The sequence below is a fragment of the Leucopleurus acutus genome, assembly GCF_964270905.1.
Source record: "Leucopleurus acutus genome assembly, chromosome: 15".
In the NCBI taxonomy this organism is placed as follows: Eukaryota; Metazoa; Chordata; class Mammalia; order Artiodactyla; family Delphinidae; genus Leucopleurus; species Leucopleurus acutus.
The window spans coordinates 18,618,110-18,640,638 of record NC_139157.1 but is presented as its reverse complement, the minus strand read 5'-3'; the positions used below and the strand labels follow the sequence as shown (position 1 = coordinate 18,640,638).

At 34.2% G+C, this 22,529-nt stretch overlaps 1 protein-coding gene and 1 pseudogene across 2 annotated transcripts in view; both read left to right on the top strand.

Annotated features, from left to right (window-relative positions):
* The window catches only part of ADGB (androglobin), a gene marked incomplete at its 5' end in the record, with an annotated part of 169,910 nt that overhangs the window by 136,525 nt on the left and 10,856 nt on the right, over positions 1 to 22,529 (top strand). Inside the window, 3 exons of the mRNA XM_082855604.1 lie at positions 6,836 to 7,032; positions 9,106 to 9,217; positions 18,113 to 18,285. Coding sequence (XP_082711730.1) covers positions 6,836 to 7,032; positions 9,106 to 9,217; positions 18,113 to 18,285 — 482 coding nt within the window. The remainder of the gene's footprint in view (positions 1 to 6,835; positions 7,033 to 9,105; positions 9,218 to 18,112; positions 18,286 to 22,529) is intronic.
* On the top strand, positions 19,169 to 20,837 carry LOC309971987 (calcium-independent phospholipase A2-gamma-like; annotated as a pseudogene). The gene is made up of 2 exons: positions 19,169 to 19,234; positions 19,395 to 20,837. The product of its transcript is annotated as a calcium-independent phospholipase A2-gamma-like (transcript).

Below are 22,529 nucleotides of genomic sequence, written 5' to 3'. Positions count from 1 at the left end.
AATAGAGCTGCAATGAACATTTTGGTACATGACTCTTTTTGAATTATGGTTTTCTCAGGGTATATGCCCAGTAGTGGGATTGCTGGGTCATATGGTAGTTCTATTTGTAGTTTTTTAAGGAACCTCCATACTGTTCTCCATAGTGGCTGTACCAATTCACATTCCCACCAGCAGTGCAAGAGTGTTCCCTTTTCTCGACACCCTCTCCAGCATTTATTGTTTCTAGATTTTTTGATGATGGCTATTCTGACTATTGTGAGGTGATATCTCATTGTAGTTTTGATTTGCATTTCTCTAATGATTAATGATGTTGAGCATTCTTTCATGTGTTTGTTGGCAGTCTGTATATCTTCTTTGAAGAAATGTCTATTTAGGTCTTCTGCCGATTTTTGGATTGGGTTGTTTGTTTTTTTGTTATTGAGCTGCATGAGCTGCTTGTAAATTTTGGAAATTAATCCTTTGTCAGTTGCTTCATTTGCAAATATTTTCTCCCATTCTGAGGGTTGTCTTTTGGTCTTGTTTATGGTTTCCTTTGCTGTGAAAAAGCTTTGAAGTTTCATTAGGTCCCATTTGTTTATTTTTCTTTTTATTTCCATTTCTCTGGGAGGTGGGTCAAAAAGGATCTTGCTGTGATTTATGTCATAGAGTGTTCTGCTTATGTTTTCCTCTAAGAGTTTGATAGTGTCTGGCCTTACATTGAGGTCTTTAATCCATTTTGAGCTTAGTTTTGTGTATGGTGTTAGGGAATGATCCAATCTCATACTTTTACATGTACCTGTCCAGTTTTCCCAGCACCACTTATTGAAGAAGCTGTCCTTTCTCCACTGTACATTCCTGCCTCTTTTATCAAAGATAAGGTGACCATATGTACATGGGTTTATCTCTGGGCTTTCTATCCTGTTCCATTGATCTATCTTTCTGTTTTTGTGCCAGTACCACACTGTCTTGATTACTGTAGCTTTGTAGTATACTCTGAAGTCAGGGAGCCGGATTCCTCCAGCTCCGTTTTTCGTTCTCAAGATTGCTTTGGCTATTCGGGGTCTTTTGTGTTTCCACACAAATTGTGAAATTTTTTTTTCAGTTCTGTGAAAAATGCCAGTGGTAGTTTGATAAGGATTGCATTGAATCTGTAGATTGCTTTGGGTAATAGAGTCATTTTCACAATGTTGATTCTTCCAATCCAAGAACATGGTGTATCTCTCCACCTATTTGTATCATCTTTAATTTGTTTCATCAGTGTCTTATAATTTTCTGCATACAGGTCTTTTGTCTCCTTAGGTAGGTTTATACCTAGATATTTTATTCTTTTTGTTGCAATGGTAAATGGGAGTGTTTTCTTGATTTCACTTTCAGATTTTTCATCATTAGTGTATAGGAATGCCAGAGATTTCTGTGTATTAATTTTGTATCCTGCTACTTTACCAAATTCATTTTAGCTGTAGTAGTTTTCTTGTCACATCTTTAGGATTTTCTATGTATAGTATCATATGTCATCTGCAAACAGTGACAGCTTTACTTCTTTTCCGATTTGGATTCCTTTTATTTCCTTTTCTTCTCTGATTGCTGTGGCTAAAACTTCCAATACTATGTTGAATAAGAGTGGTGAGAGTGGGCAACCTTGTCTTGTTCCTGATCTTAGTGGAAATGCTTTCAGTTTTTCACCATTGAGGATGATGTTGGCTGTGGGTTTGTCATATATGGCCTTTATTATGTTGAGGAAAGTTCCCTCTATGCCTACTTTCTGCAGGGTTTTTATCATAAATGGGTGTTGAATTTTGTCAAAAGCTTTCTCTGCATCTATTGAGATGATCATATGGTTTTTCTCCTTCAATTTGTTAATATGGTTTATCACATTGATTGATTTGCATATATTGAAGAATCCTTGCATTCCTGGAATAAACCCCACTTGATCATGGTGTATGATCCTTTTAATGTGCTCTTGGATTCTGTTTGCTAGTATTTTGTTGAGGATTTTTGCATCTATGTTCATCAGTGATATTGGCCTGTAGTTTTCTTTCTTTGTGACATCCTTGTCTGGTTTTGATATCAAGGTGATGGTGGCCTTGTAGAATGAATTTGGGAGTGTTCCTCCCTCTGCTATATTTTGGAAGAGTTTGAGAAGGATAGGTGTTAGCTCTTCTCTAAATGTTTGATAGAATTCGCCTGTGAAGCCATCTGGTCCTGGGCTTTTGTTTGTTGGAAGATTTTTAATCACAGTTTCAATTTCAATGCTTGTGATTGGTCTGTTCATATTTCCTATTTCTTCCTGATTCAGTCTTGGCAGGTTGTGCATTTCTAAGAATTTGTCCATTTCTTCCAGGTTGTCCATTTTTTTGGCACAGAGTTGCTTGTAGTAACCTGTCATGATCTTTTGTATTTCTGCAGTGTCAGTTGTTACTTCTCCTTTTTCATTTCTATTGATTTGAGTCTTCTCCCTTTTTTTCTTGATGAGTCTGGCTACACAGGAGCTTTAATAAACAAATTATTTCTGAAATAATGGACAACAGTGATACTCTGAGATATATTCAGATTTTTGTTTTTTGTTTTTATGGTACATGGGCCTCTCACTGTTGTGGCCTCTCCCGTTGCGGAGCACAGGCTCCAGACACGCAGGCTCAGTGGCCATGGCTCACGGGCACAGCCACTCTGCAGCATGTGGGATCTTCCCTGCCCAGGGCACGAACCCGTGTCCCCTGCATCGGCAGGTGGACTCTTAAACACTGTGCCACCAGGGAAGCCCTATTCAGTTATTTTAAGGACTTGATTCTGAGTATTAAAATAACACATGTCCAATGTAGAAAATTTGAAAAATAGAAAATTTGAACAATGCAACAAGAAATCCCTTGTAATCATGCAGAAAAAATACTGTTAGTATTTTAGCTTTTATGCCTCCATTGTCTATTTTTGCATTCTCATTTTAAACAAAACTATGATTTTACCAATTTTGGTAACGGGTATTTCTTCTTAAAAGTCTAACTTTTTATTTGGCATTGGTTGGGAATCTCCAAACCTATGTTAAATAAGAGTGATGATGATATATTTCCTTTTCTTAAATAGAAAGGCTTATAACATTTAAGTATTATGTTTGTTGTTGACTTCTAATAATTGCCCTTTTTAACATTTAAGAAAGTTTTTCTACTGACAGCTTAGAATTTTAATATGGGATGGGTTTGGAACTTTATTAATTACTTTCTTGTTGTTTATAGAAATCATCAAATGTTATCCCTTTGAATTTCATAAATTAATTTTTAATTTGGAATCATTCTTGAAATAAAACGTATTTGTCTATAATATTTTAATAAATTCCTATGTTTAGAATATACTGTTTTATTTAGTTTGTTAGATCATATTTTCTCTTTAACTTTTAACATTTATAATATTTTTACAATTTCCAAATAACTCTTTTGGCTAGTCTTTTCTTGTTAACATCTTAATTAATTTTTTGGAGTTAGAAAGTGTGGCTGTATATTTTCTATTTTGAGGATTGCGTAGATGTTTTTACTGTGGTGTAATTCAAATCAGTTTTGGTTAGTGTTACACTTAGGTTTATAAAGAACACATGCTCTATTTTGAAGGTAAATAATTTGATGTCTAAATACACACACACACACTCTCTGTACACTTATATATGTACATATATATATAAAATAAAACTTGGTAGCTGAAATATCTAAAAATTTAAATTGTCATTTACGTTTCATCTTATTGGCTTGTAAATTTCTGAAAAAGTAAAAATCTATCTCTAATATTTTTCATTTTACATATTTCTATATTACATTGCTAGTTGCATAAAGTTCTACATTTGCTTTATATTTATTGATATGTTGTATTTTTAAAATGAATGTAAAGCGGTCTTTTTTCAACTTTAATAGATTGTCTGACATTAACACTTGTTCTTCCATTTGTTATCATTTGCATGTTCATTTTGGTTCATACATTTAGTTTTTCAACCTTTCTCTTATAAATGGGTATTTTTTTCCACTCAATCAAAGACTCTAGTCTCTGAAATAGAGTAATATAATCCATTTACATTTTGCTCTGTTTTTTTTTTTTTTAGAAGATGTTGGGGGTAGGAGTTTTTTGCTGTGTTGGGTCTTCGTTTCCGTGCAAGGGCTTTCTCTAGTTGTGGCAAGCGGAGGCCATTCTTCATCGCAGTGCACGGGCCTCTATCGTGGCCTCTCTTGTTGTGGAGCACAGGCTCCAGACGCGCAGGCTCAGTAGTTGTGGCTCACAGGCCTAGTTGCTCTGTGGCATATGGGATCCTCCCAGACCAGGGCTCGAACCCATGTCCCCTGCATTAGCAGGCAGATTCTCAACAACTGCGCCACCAGGGAAGCCCCTCCATTTACATTTATTTTGATAAATATGCTTTTTCTGAATTCTGTCATGTTTTGTTTTAAAATTTATTATATCTTCTAGCTGACCTTTACCTAACTATTTGGTGGCCGGTACTCTCCCTGATCTCTCATTTTTCCCAATATTGTTTATGCTGATTATCTCAAGTATATAAGCAAATTACTAAAAAGAACTGTCTTTTACCTATTTTCTGTCTAATATTGATACTTTTCCTTTTTTTCCTTTCTAAAATAAATGCAAAGAAGGCAGGGCTCTTTTTCTTCTCTCTTATTGACCCTGGAAACAGTGTTTGAGTTGTCATTGCAGCCCAAGGATATTCCTTTTCAATATGAAATAAGAATTTGGAGGAGCGGAGAATTGAGTCCATTTAGGACTAAGAATACACATAAATATTATCATTTGATAGCTATATTCATTTACTAGGGCTGCTGTAGCAATTTACCACACACTGGGTGGCTTGAAACAACAAAGATGTATTCTCCCACAGTTCTGGAAGGCAGAAGTCCAAAATCAAGGTGTTATCAGAGCCATATCTCCATCAAAGCCTCTATGAGAGAATCCTTCCTTGCCTCTTCTAACCATTGTTGGCTCCTGGCATTTCTTGGCTTGTGAGAGCATATCTGTGCCAATGTCTGCCCCTGTCTTCACATGACTTTCATTCTGTGTATCTGTGTCTTCTCCTTTTCTCTTTTAAGGATGCTCATCATAGGATCTAGGGTCCTCTTTAATCCAGGTTGATCTCATGGTGGAATCCTTACCTTAATTATAGCTGCAAACACCCTTTTGTCAAATGAGGTTACATACTGAGGTTCTAGGTGGACATATGTCTTTGGGGGGGGGGTCACTATTCCACCCACTACAGCATTGTACCATGGGTCACTTAGCCTCTGTTCAGTTTTTTTTCTTTATTCTTTGCTTCCATTTAGATCATCTCTATTGCTTTTTTTCAAGTTTACTAATCTTTTCTTCTGAATTTGACAATGTTTAAGTCCATCCAGGAATATCTCATTTCAGTTATAGTCAACTCTAGAATTTCTTTTTATTTTTTATATAGTTCATTTCTCTGTTAATATTCACCATTTGTTCTTTCATTATGTCAACCTTTTCCCTTAAATCCTTAAACACATTTTTAATCACTATTTTAAAGTCCTTGTTTGCTAAGTCCAACATCTGTGTCAGCTCTAAGGGTATTTCTATTGACTTTTTTCTATTGGTTACATTGTGCACTGTCCATTGTATTTGCTACGTTACCAAGACTCTAGATTATGCTGTCTTCATCAAAAGAGTGTTGAATTTTGTTCTGGCAGACAGTTTACTGACAGTTCAGCTTAATCCTATCAAAACTTTGTTCTAAGCTTTCTTAAGTCAGGTCTAGAGTTTCCATTACTCCAGGGCTAGGGTAGCTCTAAAGAATACCCTTTCTTGAGTTTCAGCTGAATGCTCTGTGTTTTCATTAAATTTTCTTCATTTTGGCAGAACTCCAATGTCTCTCAACTCAACACTGCAACCTTCAGAATCTCCATTAAACTCACAATCTTCCAGTAATGTCTACCAGGCATCGTTAGGTATTTGTACAAACGAAGTTTAAAATTCAGCTAAAGACTCAAGTAGACCCCTATGCATATTTGTGAGTTCCTTTGCTGCTCCGATGCCTGCTTTCTGGTACCCTGCCTCACAAATTCTAATTGTCTCAGGAGCCTCAAATTCCAATCTTTGCTTCCTAAATCTGACAACACAGCTGTTCACTGTTTGAACTCTATTTCCCTGTGCCATGGGTGAGAAGATCTTCACGGGCAGAAATGTGGGAAAGTGGAGAGATCATCTTGAATATTGCCCTTCTCTCAAGGATCACAGTCCTGGGCTGTCTATTGTCCTCCGGCTTAAAGCAGTTGTTTTATGCATTTTGTCCAAATTTATCATTTTTATGGTATAAAAATAAATCCAATGCCCATTATTCTGTCATGGTTGGAATCCGAATTTCCCTGTGAGCTTCACTTATGTTTCCTCAATACATGTTTGATGAATTAATTAACATCCAGCACATATCTATTTGTATCCCTTCCAATGGTATTTATAGTATCTGTTAATTAAGAAATAATGACTGTAAAAATTAAAAATTACAGTAACATACACACACATAGTATTAAACGCTGAAGAAGTCAGAGTGTGTGGTATTAGTTTATTGTCATTCGAGCGGCACAGAATGAATGAGAAATTGTTGAATTGTTGTATAATCTTTTATCAATCAGTGGTGGCTCAGAATATGCATTGCTCTATGCAAGTCATATACCATTACACTAAGTTTCTTTAAGACCAGAATATTTTCAAGAAGCCAGTGATGTTGGTTTTTATCTCATTAAAACAAAGCAAATTGACCTGTCCCTTTGAGTGTTCTATAAGGATATAACTAAATAACACAGTCAGTAATAACTATGCATTCCACATATCTTAACTTAATCCTAATATTTCTCATATTCAGCTAGCAAGCAAGTTCTTTCAACTCATGCTTCATTCAAGAAAGAGCAAGAATTTTACGTTAAGAAGAAATCTGTCCCAGGAGGTCATAAATCCTATAAAAGACCTGGAAGTGCAATAGTAGACACTGGTCAGCCTATTTTGGATGAGGAAACTATCTCTGTACCCACTATAGAAGAAAATGCTAGCACACCACAGCAGGTAATTTACATTTAAAAGAATTATTTAATGGTACTGCTCATAAAAATTTAACGTAAATTGCAACAATTATTTTCCTAAAAATTGTTCATGTATAATACTTTTTATAAGTAGTGCCACTAGTGTATAACCAGAATTGAAGAATTATTGAAAATTTTCTCTGTGCCAAGATTTTAAAATATGTGGCAAATTTAATTTTTACACTAACCCTATAATGTAGATGTTATTATCTTACATTATATATGAGTTAGTGGTTATGAGACTTTGGAAAAGTTCATATATTAAGAAAAACATATTTGCATGTGCCTTAAATTGAAGAAATAAAGGACAATGCATATAATTTAAGGCAGCAAAAGAAAACATGATTTATCCATTGAAAACCAAGAAAATAAATTAACTAATTAAAAGAAATAAAAACAAAATGCCAAAAATAAATCCTAATATGGCAGTAATTAAAATAAATGCAAATGGATTATTAATCAATTAGAAGGATAAAATTTTAACGTTAGATAAAAAATAAGATCCAACTGTAAGTAGTCTAAAGGTGACACTTTTAAACAAAATAGCACAGAAAGTTTAAACTTCAACCAAAAGAGAGCTGTGATGATATTTTAATATCTCAATACATAGGATTCATGGGGGATAGTATATAAAAATAAAAGGAAAAATAAAGCAGTATGACCATAACTGACATATAGGCACCTCACTGCCTAGACTCAATAAATAAAAAGCAAAACTATTAGAGCTGTAGAGAAAAATAAGTTAACAATTGAGTTGAATATTTTAACACATATCTTTCAGAAACAAGTAGATCAAGCTGAAAAACAATATATTTGATCATTAGGATATGAAGTATTAAGTAGAAGCTTAATCTTTTAGATATCTATATAGAACACTCCACCTAATAAAAGAGAATATACTTTTTCATAGAACACACAGGAAGCCTCAATAAAAACCAAACTATACTGTGTAAATGTTATCTGAACATAATGCAACAGTAATTAGTAATTAACTGCTTAAAATCCCATAAATGTGAAAACACAGTGAAATATACTAAATAATTCTTTAGTTTAAAAAAATCATTAAAAAAGAAACTATTAAATACAAAGGACTCCATAAAAATAAAAAACTACAAATCAAAATTTGTAAGCCACATCTAAAGTAGCATTCAGTGGAATGTTGACTTTCAAATTAATTCGTCAGAAAGTATGAATGATTAAACAAATGAACTAAGCTATTAAAACAAAAGGTTAGAAAAAGAGTAAAAGAATAACTCAAAAATAAGAAAAAGTTTTAATAAAAATGAGAGTAGAAATTAACGAAATGGGGAATAAAATTTAGGAAAATTAATAAAACCTATGCTTTCTTATGATTAATGAAGTAAACATGCTTCTTGTAAGACTAATCAAGTAAGAAAAAAAGAAAGAAAATATAAATAAATCAAATACAGAACAAAAAATTAGGATAGAGGTATAAATGCAAACAACAGGTTTTAAAAAAAGTTTAAGTATTATATACAACTCTATACTAGCAATTTAAAACTGACAAAAATTGTTTCAAATGTAAAATTCCTGGAGTTGGGGGAGGAATGGCATACCTGCTCCAGTAAAAAAAAAGAAAATATAAAATAATAAGAATAAATAAGAATAATAAAACTGAAATGATAATCAAAGTCTTACCTTTCCAAAAAGCTATAGGCCTAACTGCTTTACAGGATAGATCTAACAGACTTTTGAGGAGTAAATTGTTCTAGAAAACAGAAAAAAAATACAAACCTTCCAATCCTTTCTAAGAGATTAATGTAATTCTGATTCCAAAACTGATAAGTAGCAAAAGTAAAATAAGTAAATTTCATTTATAAACATGAATGCAAAAGTTATAAATACTAGAATATATGATGGTAAGTATTCGTGGGGTTGTGAGGATAAACTTTTATAGACTGTGGTATTATAGAATTTTGGAGAACATCTGACAGTATCTAATTAAAGTATTATTATATGATCCAGAAAATATGCATTTATTATGTGCCTAAAATCCTATGTTTATTTTTATTGTTTATTGCATTTTATTTCCTAGGTATACAAGTATATTATACAGTGTTTGGTGTTGTATAACAGTTGGCCTCTCACTGAAAGTCAACTGATGTTTGTTCAAGCACAAAAAGACTTAGAGAAAAATGATAACAAAGGTATGTCACCCTAAATGTTATTCATGTGTTTTATATCTTCTAGAAATATTTAACAATAAATTTATCATGTAATTATTAAAACCTTATTGCTTACAATTTGTACTTTAATCCAGTGGCATTTCCTGTTCTGTTAATTGATTACATGTTTCAAAATCTTGCTGTTTGGTTTATAAAAACCAAAAATATATGATTGTTTAGGGCTAGTTTAAACAAATTTGTCCAGTTAGTAAAAATTACTAGATGATTATCTAACAAAGGTACAGGAAACTTTTCTAGTTATAAAATTATGTTTGTCCAAGTTTTGGGGAAAGTATAACTTTAAAGATAAGTTTTTAAAAATATTTAAAAGAAGGAGAATCTCCTACTGAAAGAAGATTCAGGTTTATTTTTTAAAATGTAAACTACTCTTAATATTCCTGAGAAGGAAATGATAGTTTGATGCTTTAGACTAAAAAAAAAATTTGAAATAGCCTCTACTCCTAAGCACTATATCACATTATGCAGTATAATAATTAAATCTGAAGGAATGAGTATTTTCAATGTATATTCTTTTCAAATTTTAAGCAAGATTGCCTAATCATAAAAATTAACATATGTACATTATTTTTAAAATAAAACTATACAATACAAAAGAGCATACTACAACACCAAAAGCTGGTGAGGATACAGAGCAACAGGAATTCTCATACATTGATAGCGGGAATACAAAATGGTACAGCCAAGTTGGAAGACAAGTTTCAAGGTTTCTTTTCTTTTAATTAATTTTTATTGGAGTATAGTTGATTTACAATGTTGTGTTAGTTTCTGCTGTACAGCAAAGTGAATGTTATACATATACATATATCCACTCTTTTTTAGATTCTATTCCCATATAGGTCATTACAGAGTTTTGAGTAGAGTTCCCTGTGCTATCCAGTAGGTAGGTCTTTGTTGATGATCTATTTTATCTATACTAGTGTGTATATGTTAATTCCCAACCCTCAATTTACCCCACCCCCACCCCCTTTCCCCTTTGGTAACCATAAGTTTGTTTTCTATATCTGTGACTCTATTTCTGTTTTGCAAATAGGTTCATTTGTATCATTTTTTTAGATTCCACATATAAGCAATATCATATGATCTTTGTCTGACTTACTTCACTCAGTATGACAATATCTAGGTCCATCCATGTCACTGCAAATGGCATTATTTCATTCTTTTTTATGGTTGAGTAATATTCCATTGTGTATATGTGCCACATCTTCTTTAACCATTCATCTGTCGATGGACATTTAAGTTGCTTCCATGACCTGGCTATTGTAAATAGTGCTGCAGTGAACAATGAGGTGCATGGTTTCTTATGAAACTAAAAATGCATTTACTGTTGTGAAATAAAATTCACATTGTATGGCATGACAAGAAATATGTGAACATAAAAAATGTTCTCTGCCCTTTGGTCTCCTCTCTCCCCTCTACTGTGCATTGTGCATCTGCATTATACATCTACCAAACCTCCCCCATCAGCAGAAATACCTTCTCAACCATAAAAAGCAACATTCTCCTGGCATCAACAAGACAACTCCTAAAGGATAACATTCCTTCTTGATCTTGTAAGGGGACAAGATGACACTTAGATCTGGATTGTGTAAACTGTCAATAATTCATCATTTAATGTACAGCCCTCTGTCTCAAAAACCTTATATAACTATGCCTTGACTTCTAATGGGTGGAACAGTTTTCAGAGCTTTCTGAAATGCTGTTCCTGGGTTATAATCCTCAATTTGACTCGAAAAACTTTTCCATTTCTTTCTTAGATCAACTAATTAATTTTTCATTGACACTATGTAACCAGTAACTGTGCTCTTTAGTATTTACACAAAAGAGTTGAAAACTGAATTCTGGTTTAAGATGGTGACATAGGATGCTCCTGAATTTACCTCCTCCCGTAGAAACAGATACACAGCTAATTACCTCCTACACATCAGGCAAATGGAAAAACTCACACCAAAACGTATCGTAAAGGTTGAGATATACTCTCGCCATAAACCCCACACCCAGCATAGTGACATACAATTGGAAGGGAACTCACAACACCCAAAGCAAAGGGTTTGGACTGAACGTCTAGTGCTCCAGCTATTAAAATTTCCACATGAGTGACTGGCACCCAAAACACCTAGCTCTAAAGGCCAATGGGGTTTTGTCCACCAAGACCCATAAGACTATATAGCAAATAGTTCTTAGTAGGCTTCCAAGGATGCTCTGGCCTCCAGGGCTCAGTGCAGAGACAGCAGACAGAACTGCCCATCTCCCAGTTTTTCCCTGAAAGGTCTATTTGCATACTTTAAAAGCTACTGCCTGAAGGTCTGGCTTCTAATCCAATATATTTTTTTAATGTTTGTACTACCCACAGACATGTGTACATTCAATGTCGTCTCTATCAAAATTACAGTGGCATTTTTCACAGAAAAAGTAAAATCCTAAAATTTGTATATAACTACAAACTAGAAGAAAACATAGGGGATAAAATCCTTGACATCAGTCTTAATGATAATTTTTTGGTATCGATACCAAAAGTATAAGCAACAAAAGCAAAAATAAACAAGTAGGACTACATCGAACTAAAAAGCTTCTGCACAGCAAAGGAAACCATCAATAAAATTAAAAGCAAGTTATGGAATGGGAAAAAATATTTGCAAACCATATATCTGATAAAAGGTTAATATCCAGTATATATAAAGAATTTATACAATTCAATATCAAAAGGAGAAACAATCCAATTAAAAAATGGGCAGAGGACCTGAATAGACATTTTTCCAAGGAATACATACGGATGGCCAACAGACACACAAAAAGATGCTCAACATCACTAAACATTAGGGAAATGTAATTCAGAACCACAATGAGATTTTACCTCACATTTGTTAGGATGGCTATTATCAAAAAGATAAGAGGTAGCAGGTACTGGCGAGAATATGGAGAATGGGGAACACTTTGTACACTGTTAGTAGAAATGTATATTGGTGCAGCCATTATGGATGGAGGATGAAGTTTCCTCAAAAAATTAAAACTATAACTGCCATATGATCTAGCAAATCCACTTCTGGGTATATATCCTAAGGAAATGAAAACATTATCTCCAAGAGATATCTGCACCTACATGTTCATTGCAGCATTATTTACAATAGCCAAGACATGCAAACAGCCCAAGTGTCCATTGATTGATGAATGGGTAAAGAAATTGTGGTAGGTATGCACAATGGAATATTATTCATACATAAAAAGAAGAAAAACCTGTCTTTCACAACAACATGAATGAAACTTGAGGACACTACGATAAGAGAAAATAAGTCAGACACAGAAGACAAATGCTGTATGATCTCACTTACATGTGGAATCTGAAATAATGGAACTCATAGAAACATTGAACAGATTGGTGGCTGCCAGAGAGGTGGCTGCGGGACATAGAAATTGAGTAAAAGTGCTCAAAAGGCACAAACTTCCATTTACATGATAAATAAGTCCTGGGAATGTAATGTACGTTTCTCAAGTTCAAATTGTCCGACACAGATGGATTTTCAGTAACGGAACACGGTAGTATAATTTATGAACTAGAGTAATGTAAAATGTAGATCTTGATTATGGTACAAAATTAATAATATGAATTAAGTTTTTAAAAGGAAGTTAACATTAAGTGGAGAAATACAGTAGAGTGGCTAACTACTGTACATTCCACTACCTGAAACTGGGTTATCACCTGCAAAATTAGAATAACCCCTATATTATATAATAACTCCTCTATTTCAAAGTTGTTTGGAAGATTCAAGATAATATATATAAAGTTCCTAGAACCTAGTAGCACTTCAGAAAACGGCTTTATCATTATTGTGTATTCCAACTAGAAAATAAGTCTTTAGGAATAATTATATGTCTTCTTTTTTGACATCACATTTGACAAGTTTATGTGTGAATGATCAGCTGCTAAAATTAAATGACACCGTGTGTCACCTAATACATTTTTTGCTGAAAGTAGAAAAGCAATTCAGGATTGAATTGTATTTAAAATGAACCAGGAAAATTATCTATTTGAAAGAATATGTTTCAATCTGTTTGAAAGTTAAGTGGCTTTTGAATTCAGAATAATCCTTCTCTAATTTCATGTTTATAAATATGTTTTTTTAGTTAGCCAATTTGTTTAAATTAAAACATATCAATATGCCCACTTCCACTTGTCAATTATATTTACAACTCATAACCTACAAACTTTAACCTTAAGAGTGTGATATATTTTAGAGAAATTAAGTTATTAATGTCTTAAAATTATTCACTTAGCTTGCTTTTCAGTTATAAATATATCAAACATAAATTGGTCAAGTGTTTTTTTATTTGTACATTGATGACCCAATTTAAAATTTTATGTAGATTAAATGGAAATGTTGCCCTATTTACTGATTTAATTTATATGAGAAATAAAATAATTTTTTAAAATATATAATTTAATTTTTTTCAAAATTTTACATCTTTATAACTCATGATAAAATATAAGGCCTGAAACATTTATTATGAGAAATAAAATATATAATTTTTTAAAATATATAATTTAATTTTTTTCAAAATTTTACATCTTTATAACTCATGATAAAATATAAGGCCTGAAACATGGTACAACCTAGGCTATTTCTATTATAAAATTTTAGGAAGTTTGGCCTCTGGTTAACATGAAGCAACAGTGCCACCTTTAGTATATTTCAATACTTAAGTTTCAGTAAAAATTGCTTACTTTCACTTAAGAAAATAGAAAATGGAGAATCTTGAGCAGGTAATACTTAGTGATATCATCTGCCTTTATACATAATTAGCGGTCTTGTTATTTTGAGTCCTTTTGTTTATATTGCTGGCCTGCATACTTGAAGTTCTAATCTATTCGCATTAAACTTTATCATTCTCAAAAGTGTTTGGTTTCAAGTCCCACTGCTAACTTTGTTAGCAGGATTATAACATTATTTCCTGAACTCTAATAAATATTATATTATTGCTTTTTCTTAGGCACAATACATGCATGGTGTATCCAGTTCAGAGTATTTGAAGAAACCAAGCATTGTAGATACTATATATATTTACTATATATATTTATATATTCATATATACATGGCGTTTCTGTTTACATTTACCAAGTGTGATTGTAGTTGGTAAATGTATACTTTGTTGTAAACAAGTTTTCTAGTTGAGAAATTATATTAATGTTCAAATCCCAACCACTTTTAGTTTCTGGATATATAAATCTAAGCACTGAATTTTAATCATAAAATCAAAATTATATTTCTGTAATTCTCCTAATTACATGACTATGCAAAGCGGGGTCACATTTTTCACAATTTTGACCTACTAGGATATTTATTCTTGCATCTTACTGACATATATGCTCCCAACACATACAGATTCCCTATAAAGCTTTATATATTAAACTTAGGCAATCTGATAATGAATACATACTATGAGTTCAGCCCTACACTAGGTGAAATTAGGAATTTAAAATGAAGTATGTAATGATATCCTCACCTTTGTTGAACTTGTAATTCCTGGAAGAAAAAGTTACCATATTGTAAGCCATTAAATAATATGGAAATTATTTTACTGTATATATTAATAATGTAAAGAAAGAGGATGGTATACACCTGCTGTGTGCCTCACACTCTAGTAAATGTTCACATATGTAAACTTGAATATTAGAGTATGTTAATTTGAGTGGAATCAAACATGCCTAAATGTATGACTCAAACACTAAGAATTATGGGTAGTGAGAAAAAGAAAGCACCAGAAATACCTAATGGAGCAGCTTGAGATTCCATTTCATCTGACATCTGTTAACATCTTAAAAACCTGGGGTGTATGATACTAGGTAAGATCCTATTTTAAATGTTTTTTATTGATTTTTTTTAAAGCCTGTGGCACAGTCTTAGGTTTCAAGTTTTATGAATACAATAAACCTGCCAAAGTTAACCTACAGTGGCTGATCCAGGATTCACTTCTAAGTCTTTTGATTATTTGACCAAAGGATTTTCCCTAGCACAACACTTCTCAGCAGGCTGGGATTGTTGGCAGAAAGGCAAGCTGCCCCCTTGTAAAATCACGGTGCTTACAGTCCACTTGCGGTTGTGCAGTTGCTCTGTGCCCACTTTGAAAGCAGCCAATAACTGGCACCAAGTGAAATAAGATCTGGATTCTTCGCAATTACTGTTTTACTTTGCTGATGGGGTGACTTACAAGACTCCGATTTTGAAAGGGACTGACATGTCCTTTGAACTGTTACTTGAATGCTGATTCAATTTATCAGTTGGGAGAGTCTGAGTAAATTACATAAACTCTCTGAACCTACCCTGCTGGGATTCTTTGAGAATTAAAAGAGAAAGAAACATCGTAGGGATTCAACAAATATCATTTGCTCTCCCAATACTTGGGTATTTGTTAGAAAAAATAATAGAACATAAAGCGAAATCCTTCATATTGGGAAAAGGTAATTATACCCTCCTAAATGTAAACCCGTGTTTCTCTAAGTGCAGTCCTTGGACCAGCAGCCTCAGAACTACCTGGGTACTTGTTAGAAAGCAAATTTGGGGGATCCGCCTCATACCTTCCAAATCAGGAACTTTGGGGGGTGGGGTCCAGAAATCTGTTTCTTAACAAGCCCTTCAGGTGGTTCTGACACAGGCTAAAGTGTGAAAACCACTCTTGTAAAGGAACCTTCAGCTTCACTGAACTCTAATTCACTGGTATTCTTCCCTTCCGCCCATCCCCTTGCAACATTTGCTTCCAAGGAAAGGGAAAACTGTATACATTTCTTAAAGCAGTGTTTCTCTAAGTATGAATCAGAACCACCTGAGATAGTTTTTAAAGCTGTACATTCCTGGGCCCCATATCAAACTCTAAGGGGTTGGACTCTCTGGGGTTTGGGCTTCAAGACCTACATTTTCCAGACTCCCTAGTGATTCATACATTCATCAAATTTGTGAACTGCTGCTTTACAGTAAGCATAGCATGACTGGTAACACAGTTGTCTGGCTGCACAAGATAAAAAGAATGAATTCTTCTACTCCAGTTTTTATGAGGTACTATTATGTAGCATTGCCACAGATAGATCTCTAAACTGTAGTTAACTCCTGATTTTGCTGGCATTGAGATCTCTGGGACCTGGATTTAAGTGAGGTGGTAGCTGTGGCCACTGAGACTGGTCGAAGCCCAGTCACCTCATATTGGGCAAGATGAAGAGCTGGTACTGCACCATCTCTATATAGCAGAGACAGCATGAGGAGCCTCTGCAGGGAAGCGGTGCTGAAATAAATGGGCTTCCATTTCTGTGCAAATAGTGTTTCTTCAACCTCAAAGTTTTTGGTTAACAAAGGATATCAAAGAACCAAAGAGAAAATATGTCCTTTGCAGCCTCTCTACATTCTATCCTGGGTTTCTGATAAAAGGTGATTTACTGTGTGGCTTCCTATAAAAATCTTTGTCTTCTTTTCTTCTTTCTTTTTCTCTTGATTCAGTTTCTATGGCTCATCATTTCTACCCTTGTGCCTCATTCTTACTCTTAACCTTATTTTCATTCTGTGGTCTCATTATTTTCACTTTTCTGCTCAGAGTTAAATCAGTCCACTTTTTTCTTTGCCTACTCATCACACTCAAGAGCTGAGCTGTTTAGTATGGAATCTCACATAGTCCACAGAGTTTTTTGATATTTTATGCTCTTATGACAAGGTCTCCAGGCAGCTGTGAGAGACCTGGCCTATGTGAGTTCTCCGTTCTCTCAGGACTCTGCCCCAGGCAAACAGCATGCAGAGATAACTCAGAAGCTTCAAATAAGAAGAGAAATCCAGGAGGACACCAATGGAAATAGCAGGAAAAAGGACTCCAAAAATTTACTCTTCCATAAAAACAATGAAAAAACTGGCAGAGATGATCAGAATCAACTTTTCAGAATTCTGGAAATTAACAAAGGCTTTATTCAAGAAAAACAGCCATATCTCTTTAAGAACAGTAAGCTTTATGACATTTTTACTTGCCCCAGTCCCATCCCCTGGTCTCCAGCCAGCAGTAACCTTAAAAACTAACAGCCTGTATTCCTGGTACAGGAAAATGGAACTTAATCTCTTTCAAAGCCTCATTCCCAGAAAAACAAAAACTGAAAAAATTTGTCACTGACAAACTTGCCCTATGAGAAATACTGAAGGAAATCGTTCAGGCTGAAATCAAAGGACACTATGCAGTAACTTGTATCCACATGAAGAAATAAAGTGCACCATAAGGGAAATTTAAAAATACTTAGAGATGAATGAAAAACAACTAACAACATACCAAAACTTATGAGATACAATGAAAGCAGTACTAAGAGGGAACTTTATAGCTATAAATTCTTACATTTAAAATGAACAAAGATCTCAAATCAATAACTTAATATTCCACCTTAAAAAACTAGAAAACTGGAAAAGAAAGAAAAGAAGTAAACCCAAAGTAGGCAGAAAGAAGGGAATAATAAATATTAAAGCAGAGAATAATCAATTCAATATTGTACTGGAGATACTAGCCAAGGCAATTAGGCAAGAAAATGAACTGAGAGCATCCAGATCAGAAACAAATTAGATAGTAATGATCATTATATAACCTTATGAATAAACCAAAACCATGATTTATACATTTCAATGAGAAGTTTATAGTATGTGAATTATTTCTCAATTGTATAAAAGAGAGTCACACAGATCTTTATAAAAGGGCTGTCTGCTTGTTTGCTCACCTGCTTGTTTAAAAAAAGAAAAAAAATCCAAATGCCTTAGACTAACCATTTTTCTGACTTCTTCCCTTTTTCCTACATGACATGATTTTATTATTATATCATGACTCACTGGTTTCCTTTTTTTGTTTTTCTAGCACATGGAGAGAAACATGAGGAATTAATTACCTTTGGAAGTCCAGATTCCCACAGTATTAGTGAGGGACAAAAATCTTTAGGAACTTCCAAAACAACAAGGAAAGGCAAAGAAAAGTCTTCTGAGAAAGAAAAGATAGCCAAAGAAAAACAAGTGCCTCGCGTTGAGCCTCAGGTGGGTGTGATGCTTTTTTCATTGGAGTCATTTAATAAACTTAGATTCACTGGGTCCCTATTTTCCCATATCTTTTGAGTAAAACCTGAAAAATTCCATCTCCCTGTTTCCAGCAATCATCTAGATACCTTAAAGACATTCCTTGGGCACCTTCTGTAAGCAGTCTTCCTTAGTTTAGTGTCAAAAAGTGTTAATTGAGCTTTTAATATGTAAGACACTGTTTTGGGGACTTGGGTTTCTAATATTAATATTATAAAGTCCCTACCTTCAAGGAACTCAGTCTAATGGAGGAGACTGAAAGTAAAGAGAGAGTTGTAATGTTAGATATGGTATGCACAGGGTAGAAAGGATAGGTACCTATTTCAGCCTCTGCCTAGAGGAGTCCTGAACTGAATCAGTGAGCAAAGACATTCAGAGGCAAAAATCCAACACAATTTGGTTTTTGAGCCACTAAGGTATGGGGTATGAGGCTGGAAGGGTAAGTAAGGGTCAGGTGGAGGGGAACCTTTTAGAAAGCCTGGTTAGAAAGCTGAGACTCTATCTACAAGCCAGGGGTCCTGAGTCCAAATTTTTTCAGGACCAGATAGGTAATCCCAATGATTAAGGGTAAGGAAGAGTATGTGGGTGGCAAGTTTGAGGAGTGCAAGCAGAGTCCTAAAGATACTCAAATTCAAGTTATTTTAAAACACTGAACTCAAAACAGATTACCTGTGAGGACAAAATCTTCCTATCATTTGTGATCACAGCTTAGGCTACACAGGGCTGGGAGGTGGGACTTTGAGAAGTATACTGACTTTAAGAAGTGTACTGACATGATCAGATTTACATTTCAGATACCTTGGTGACTTTTAAGGGTATGAAATTAAAGGGGAAAAGATAAGAGATGGGAAAACCACCAGAAAGCACTGCAGTAGTCCAGACAAAAGAGTACAAGCTGTACCAGATACAGGTCAGAGGAAGGAAGAAGAGGACAAATGAGGTTCTTCTAGTTTCTACTAAACAAAGTACAGCTAACTCTCTTTCTCATCCCACTGAAGGTGTACAAACTTTAGTGTAGGTGGTTAAATTGGTGGATACATTCCCAAATTAAAGTATGATTCAGTCCAAAGAACAGGAAGAGGCAGTTAAAAACTGAGCAGACTATTAGCAAAGACAAAAACGGAGAGAAGAAAAAGCGTTTATCTCTTCAACAAGACAAGATTGCCAGGATGAGTACTGATGACAGAACCTGGGCATTTATTCAAGCATTAAGAACAACTGAGCCAAAGCTCTGCATTAATAGGGTTGAACAACTGACTTTTCATCTTCAAGAATTTCCTGAGGGAAAAGGAGTGGCTGCCAATGAAAGAATTATTCCATATTTATTATGACTGAGACAAATTAAGGATGGCATTCTTCAGGCTGCAGTTAGAGAAATTCTGGCCTTAATTTGGTTGCATGAATCCAGTGAAGAAAGAGGAATCCTAATTCACACAACTGATGATGGAAGAACAAGGGGTGTGGTTGCTTTTTAGACATTGCGGAAATCAGGTGAACTCACTCAGAAGCCAGTTCACCAGCCCTCTGACTGCATTTGTGGTGGAAGTACAGGTGCCATATTAGCTTTCATGTTGGGGCTGTTTCATATGCCCTTGGATGAATGTGAGGAACTTATCGAAAATTAGGATGAGATGTGTTTTCACAAAATATCATTGTTGGAACAGTCAAAATGAGTTGGAGCCCTGCATTTTACGACAAACTTGGGGAAATATTCTTAAGGATAGAATGGGATACATACCAATGACAGAAACAGCAAGAAATCCCAGAAGTCCTAAGGTAGCTGCAGTAATTACCATGGTAAACAGAGGGAAAGTGCCAACAACTTTTGTTTTCTGAAACTATGGTCATTTTCCTGGAATCAACTCTTACCAGTTGGGAGGCTGTCAGTATAAGATGTGGAAGGCCACTAGAGCCATATCTGCTGCTCCAGGCTACTTTGCAAAGTGTGCATTTGGAAAATGATCTTCATCACAATGGAGATTTGCTTCCGAATAACCCCTCAGCATTAGCAATGCATGAGTGTAAATGTCTTTGGCCAGACATACCATTAGAGTGCCTATGACATTGGACATCATGAAAGTGATGTGAGAAACACGGTGACATACACAAGCTTGAACTGTCTAAAGTTATCAACAGTGCTACAGATAGAGAAGAAACCCATATAATACTTGATGATCTATTATATTACTTCCTGACACCTATTTTTAGATTCAGTCTTGCCATGCGTAAAATCTTTACCTCTAGATGAAAGTTAAAATGAAAAGCTGGATAAGCTGCAGGTAAAAGAGTTGAAGTACATAGAAAGAAATGAAGAAAAAAAATTAAAAACTTGCAAAAATATTGTCAAGAAAAAAGTTCTTCAGAAAACTAATGATTGGATGAAACTAAAAACTGACATGTGTGAAAGCCTCTGTTCTTTTCAAAATTTTGAAGAATGTATGCATATTCTCCAAAATGAAAGCCTGCTCAGAAGATCCACCAAATTTAGTAAGGAATTGTGGGATTCAGTTTGAGTTAACTTTCAAATACTCATGAATTCTAGGGAATCCTGAAAGAGACAATGTTTAGAATATCTTGTGAAGCACAAAAGGTATGTTTGGTTACAGAATTCAAATGGGAATTGGGTTTTTATGACATTAAAAATGAACTAAGCTTTAGGAACCTTAATATTGTGCTAGTTGGTTTTAGTAGCTATTAGTATTATATTGTTTGATGTTTGAAAGTTTAACATATGGGCCAAACAGGAAACCAAAAACTATAATAATATACTTTGTAGTTTTGCTTTAGTCACCAGAATCATGTTGAATTTATTTGATCCTTTATTTTATTTCATATGGAAAAGCTAATTTCTTCTTAAATTTATATTACTTATGTTCTCACTAGCTACATTCTACAGTCCAAATACTGCCTTTTAGTGTAATATCATCTAAACAAATGCAGACAAATGGAACGCTCTCTGTCAAATTACAATTACGTTTGAAATATGAAAGAGCCAGATAAAATTTTCTATTCAAAATGTGTTTCTTTCAACATTGTTTTGCTCAAAAACATAGGTGAAGTTCCAGTCAACCACTTTTTTCCCCTTGAAACTTCAAGATAATGCTGTGTGTTAACTTTTCTAGATGTAGCTCCAGTTTATAAAATCAATTATTTGAATTTTCTGAGAAAATAGTCCTATCATTAACAACAACAAAACCATTCAAGTTTAAAGCAAATAAGCTAAATTCAATCCATAAATTCTTATAGACATGTAGCCTTCCCTTAGTCCTTCATAGTGCTCCCTTCCCTAATCAAAACTTGATCCCAGAGAAGTTTCTGAAAAACTCACTTATCAAGCAATATAAAAGGTGGTAAAAGCTTATGTACTGTGTTTTAGAAGGAAGAAATAAAAGAATATCCAATTGTGAGATTTAAATTTTCATCAGAATATTTAAGGGAATATTGCAGAAAGCTAGGAGGTCTTTTGATAACCTTAAAACCAAACTACACGTGAAAACTTTATTCAGTGGCCCCCCAATCTCCACTTCCCCATCTGCGTTATGTAATATGGATTACTGACATTGTCTCAGTCTTATGTAAAATGCTAGTAACTCATCAGACTCAAGCTCGTCTCCTTAACAGATTGCTACCAATAAACCTCACTTATCTAGACATTTTCAAGTCCTATGTCAATCTGCTCCCAGCCTAAGGTCCGTGAAAGTGATCCTACAAGACAGCAAAATGTTAACTTTCCTAATGAATATATATCAAGTATATCCAGGCTTGGAAATGATCAACTATTCTTGCCCTCATTCTTGTAAAGAGATGGTATGAGTGAGCCTAAGTGCAATTTAGGATTATTTTTATTTACAGTTTTTAGGTGAAATTTGCATAGAGTGATATGCAACAATCTTAAATGTGCAATTCAGTGAGTTTTGACAAGTGAATTCACCATGTAACCCACATCTCTATCAAGGTTTAGATTATAGACCATTTCCATAAGCTTAGAAATTCCCTTAAACCTCTTTGCAGTGAATTCTGTCATCCCCATACCTCTCCCCCAGGCAAGTTTTGCCTGTTCTGGAATTTCATACAAATGATTCATACAAGAAGTACTCTTTTGTGCTCAACTTCTTTATTTCTGTATAATGTCTGTCTGTGGAATTCAACCACACTGTGGTATGCATTAATAGTTTATTACTTTTTAATGTTAAGTAGTAGTCCAT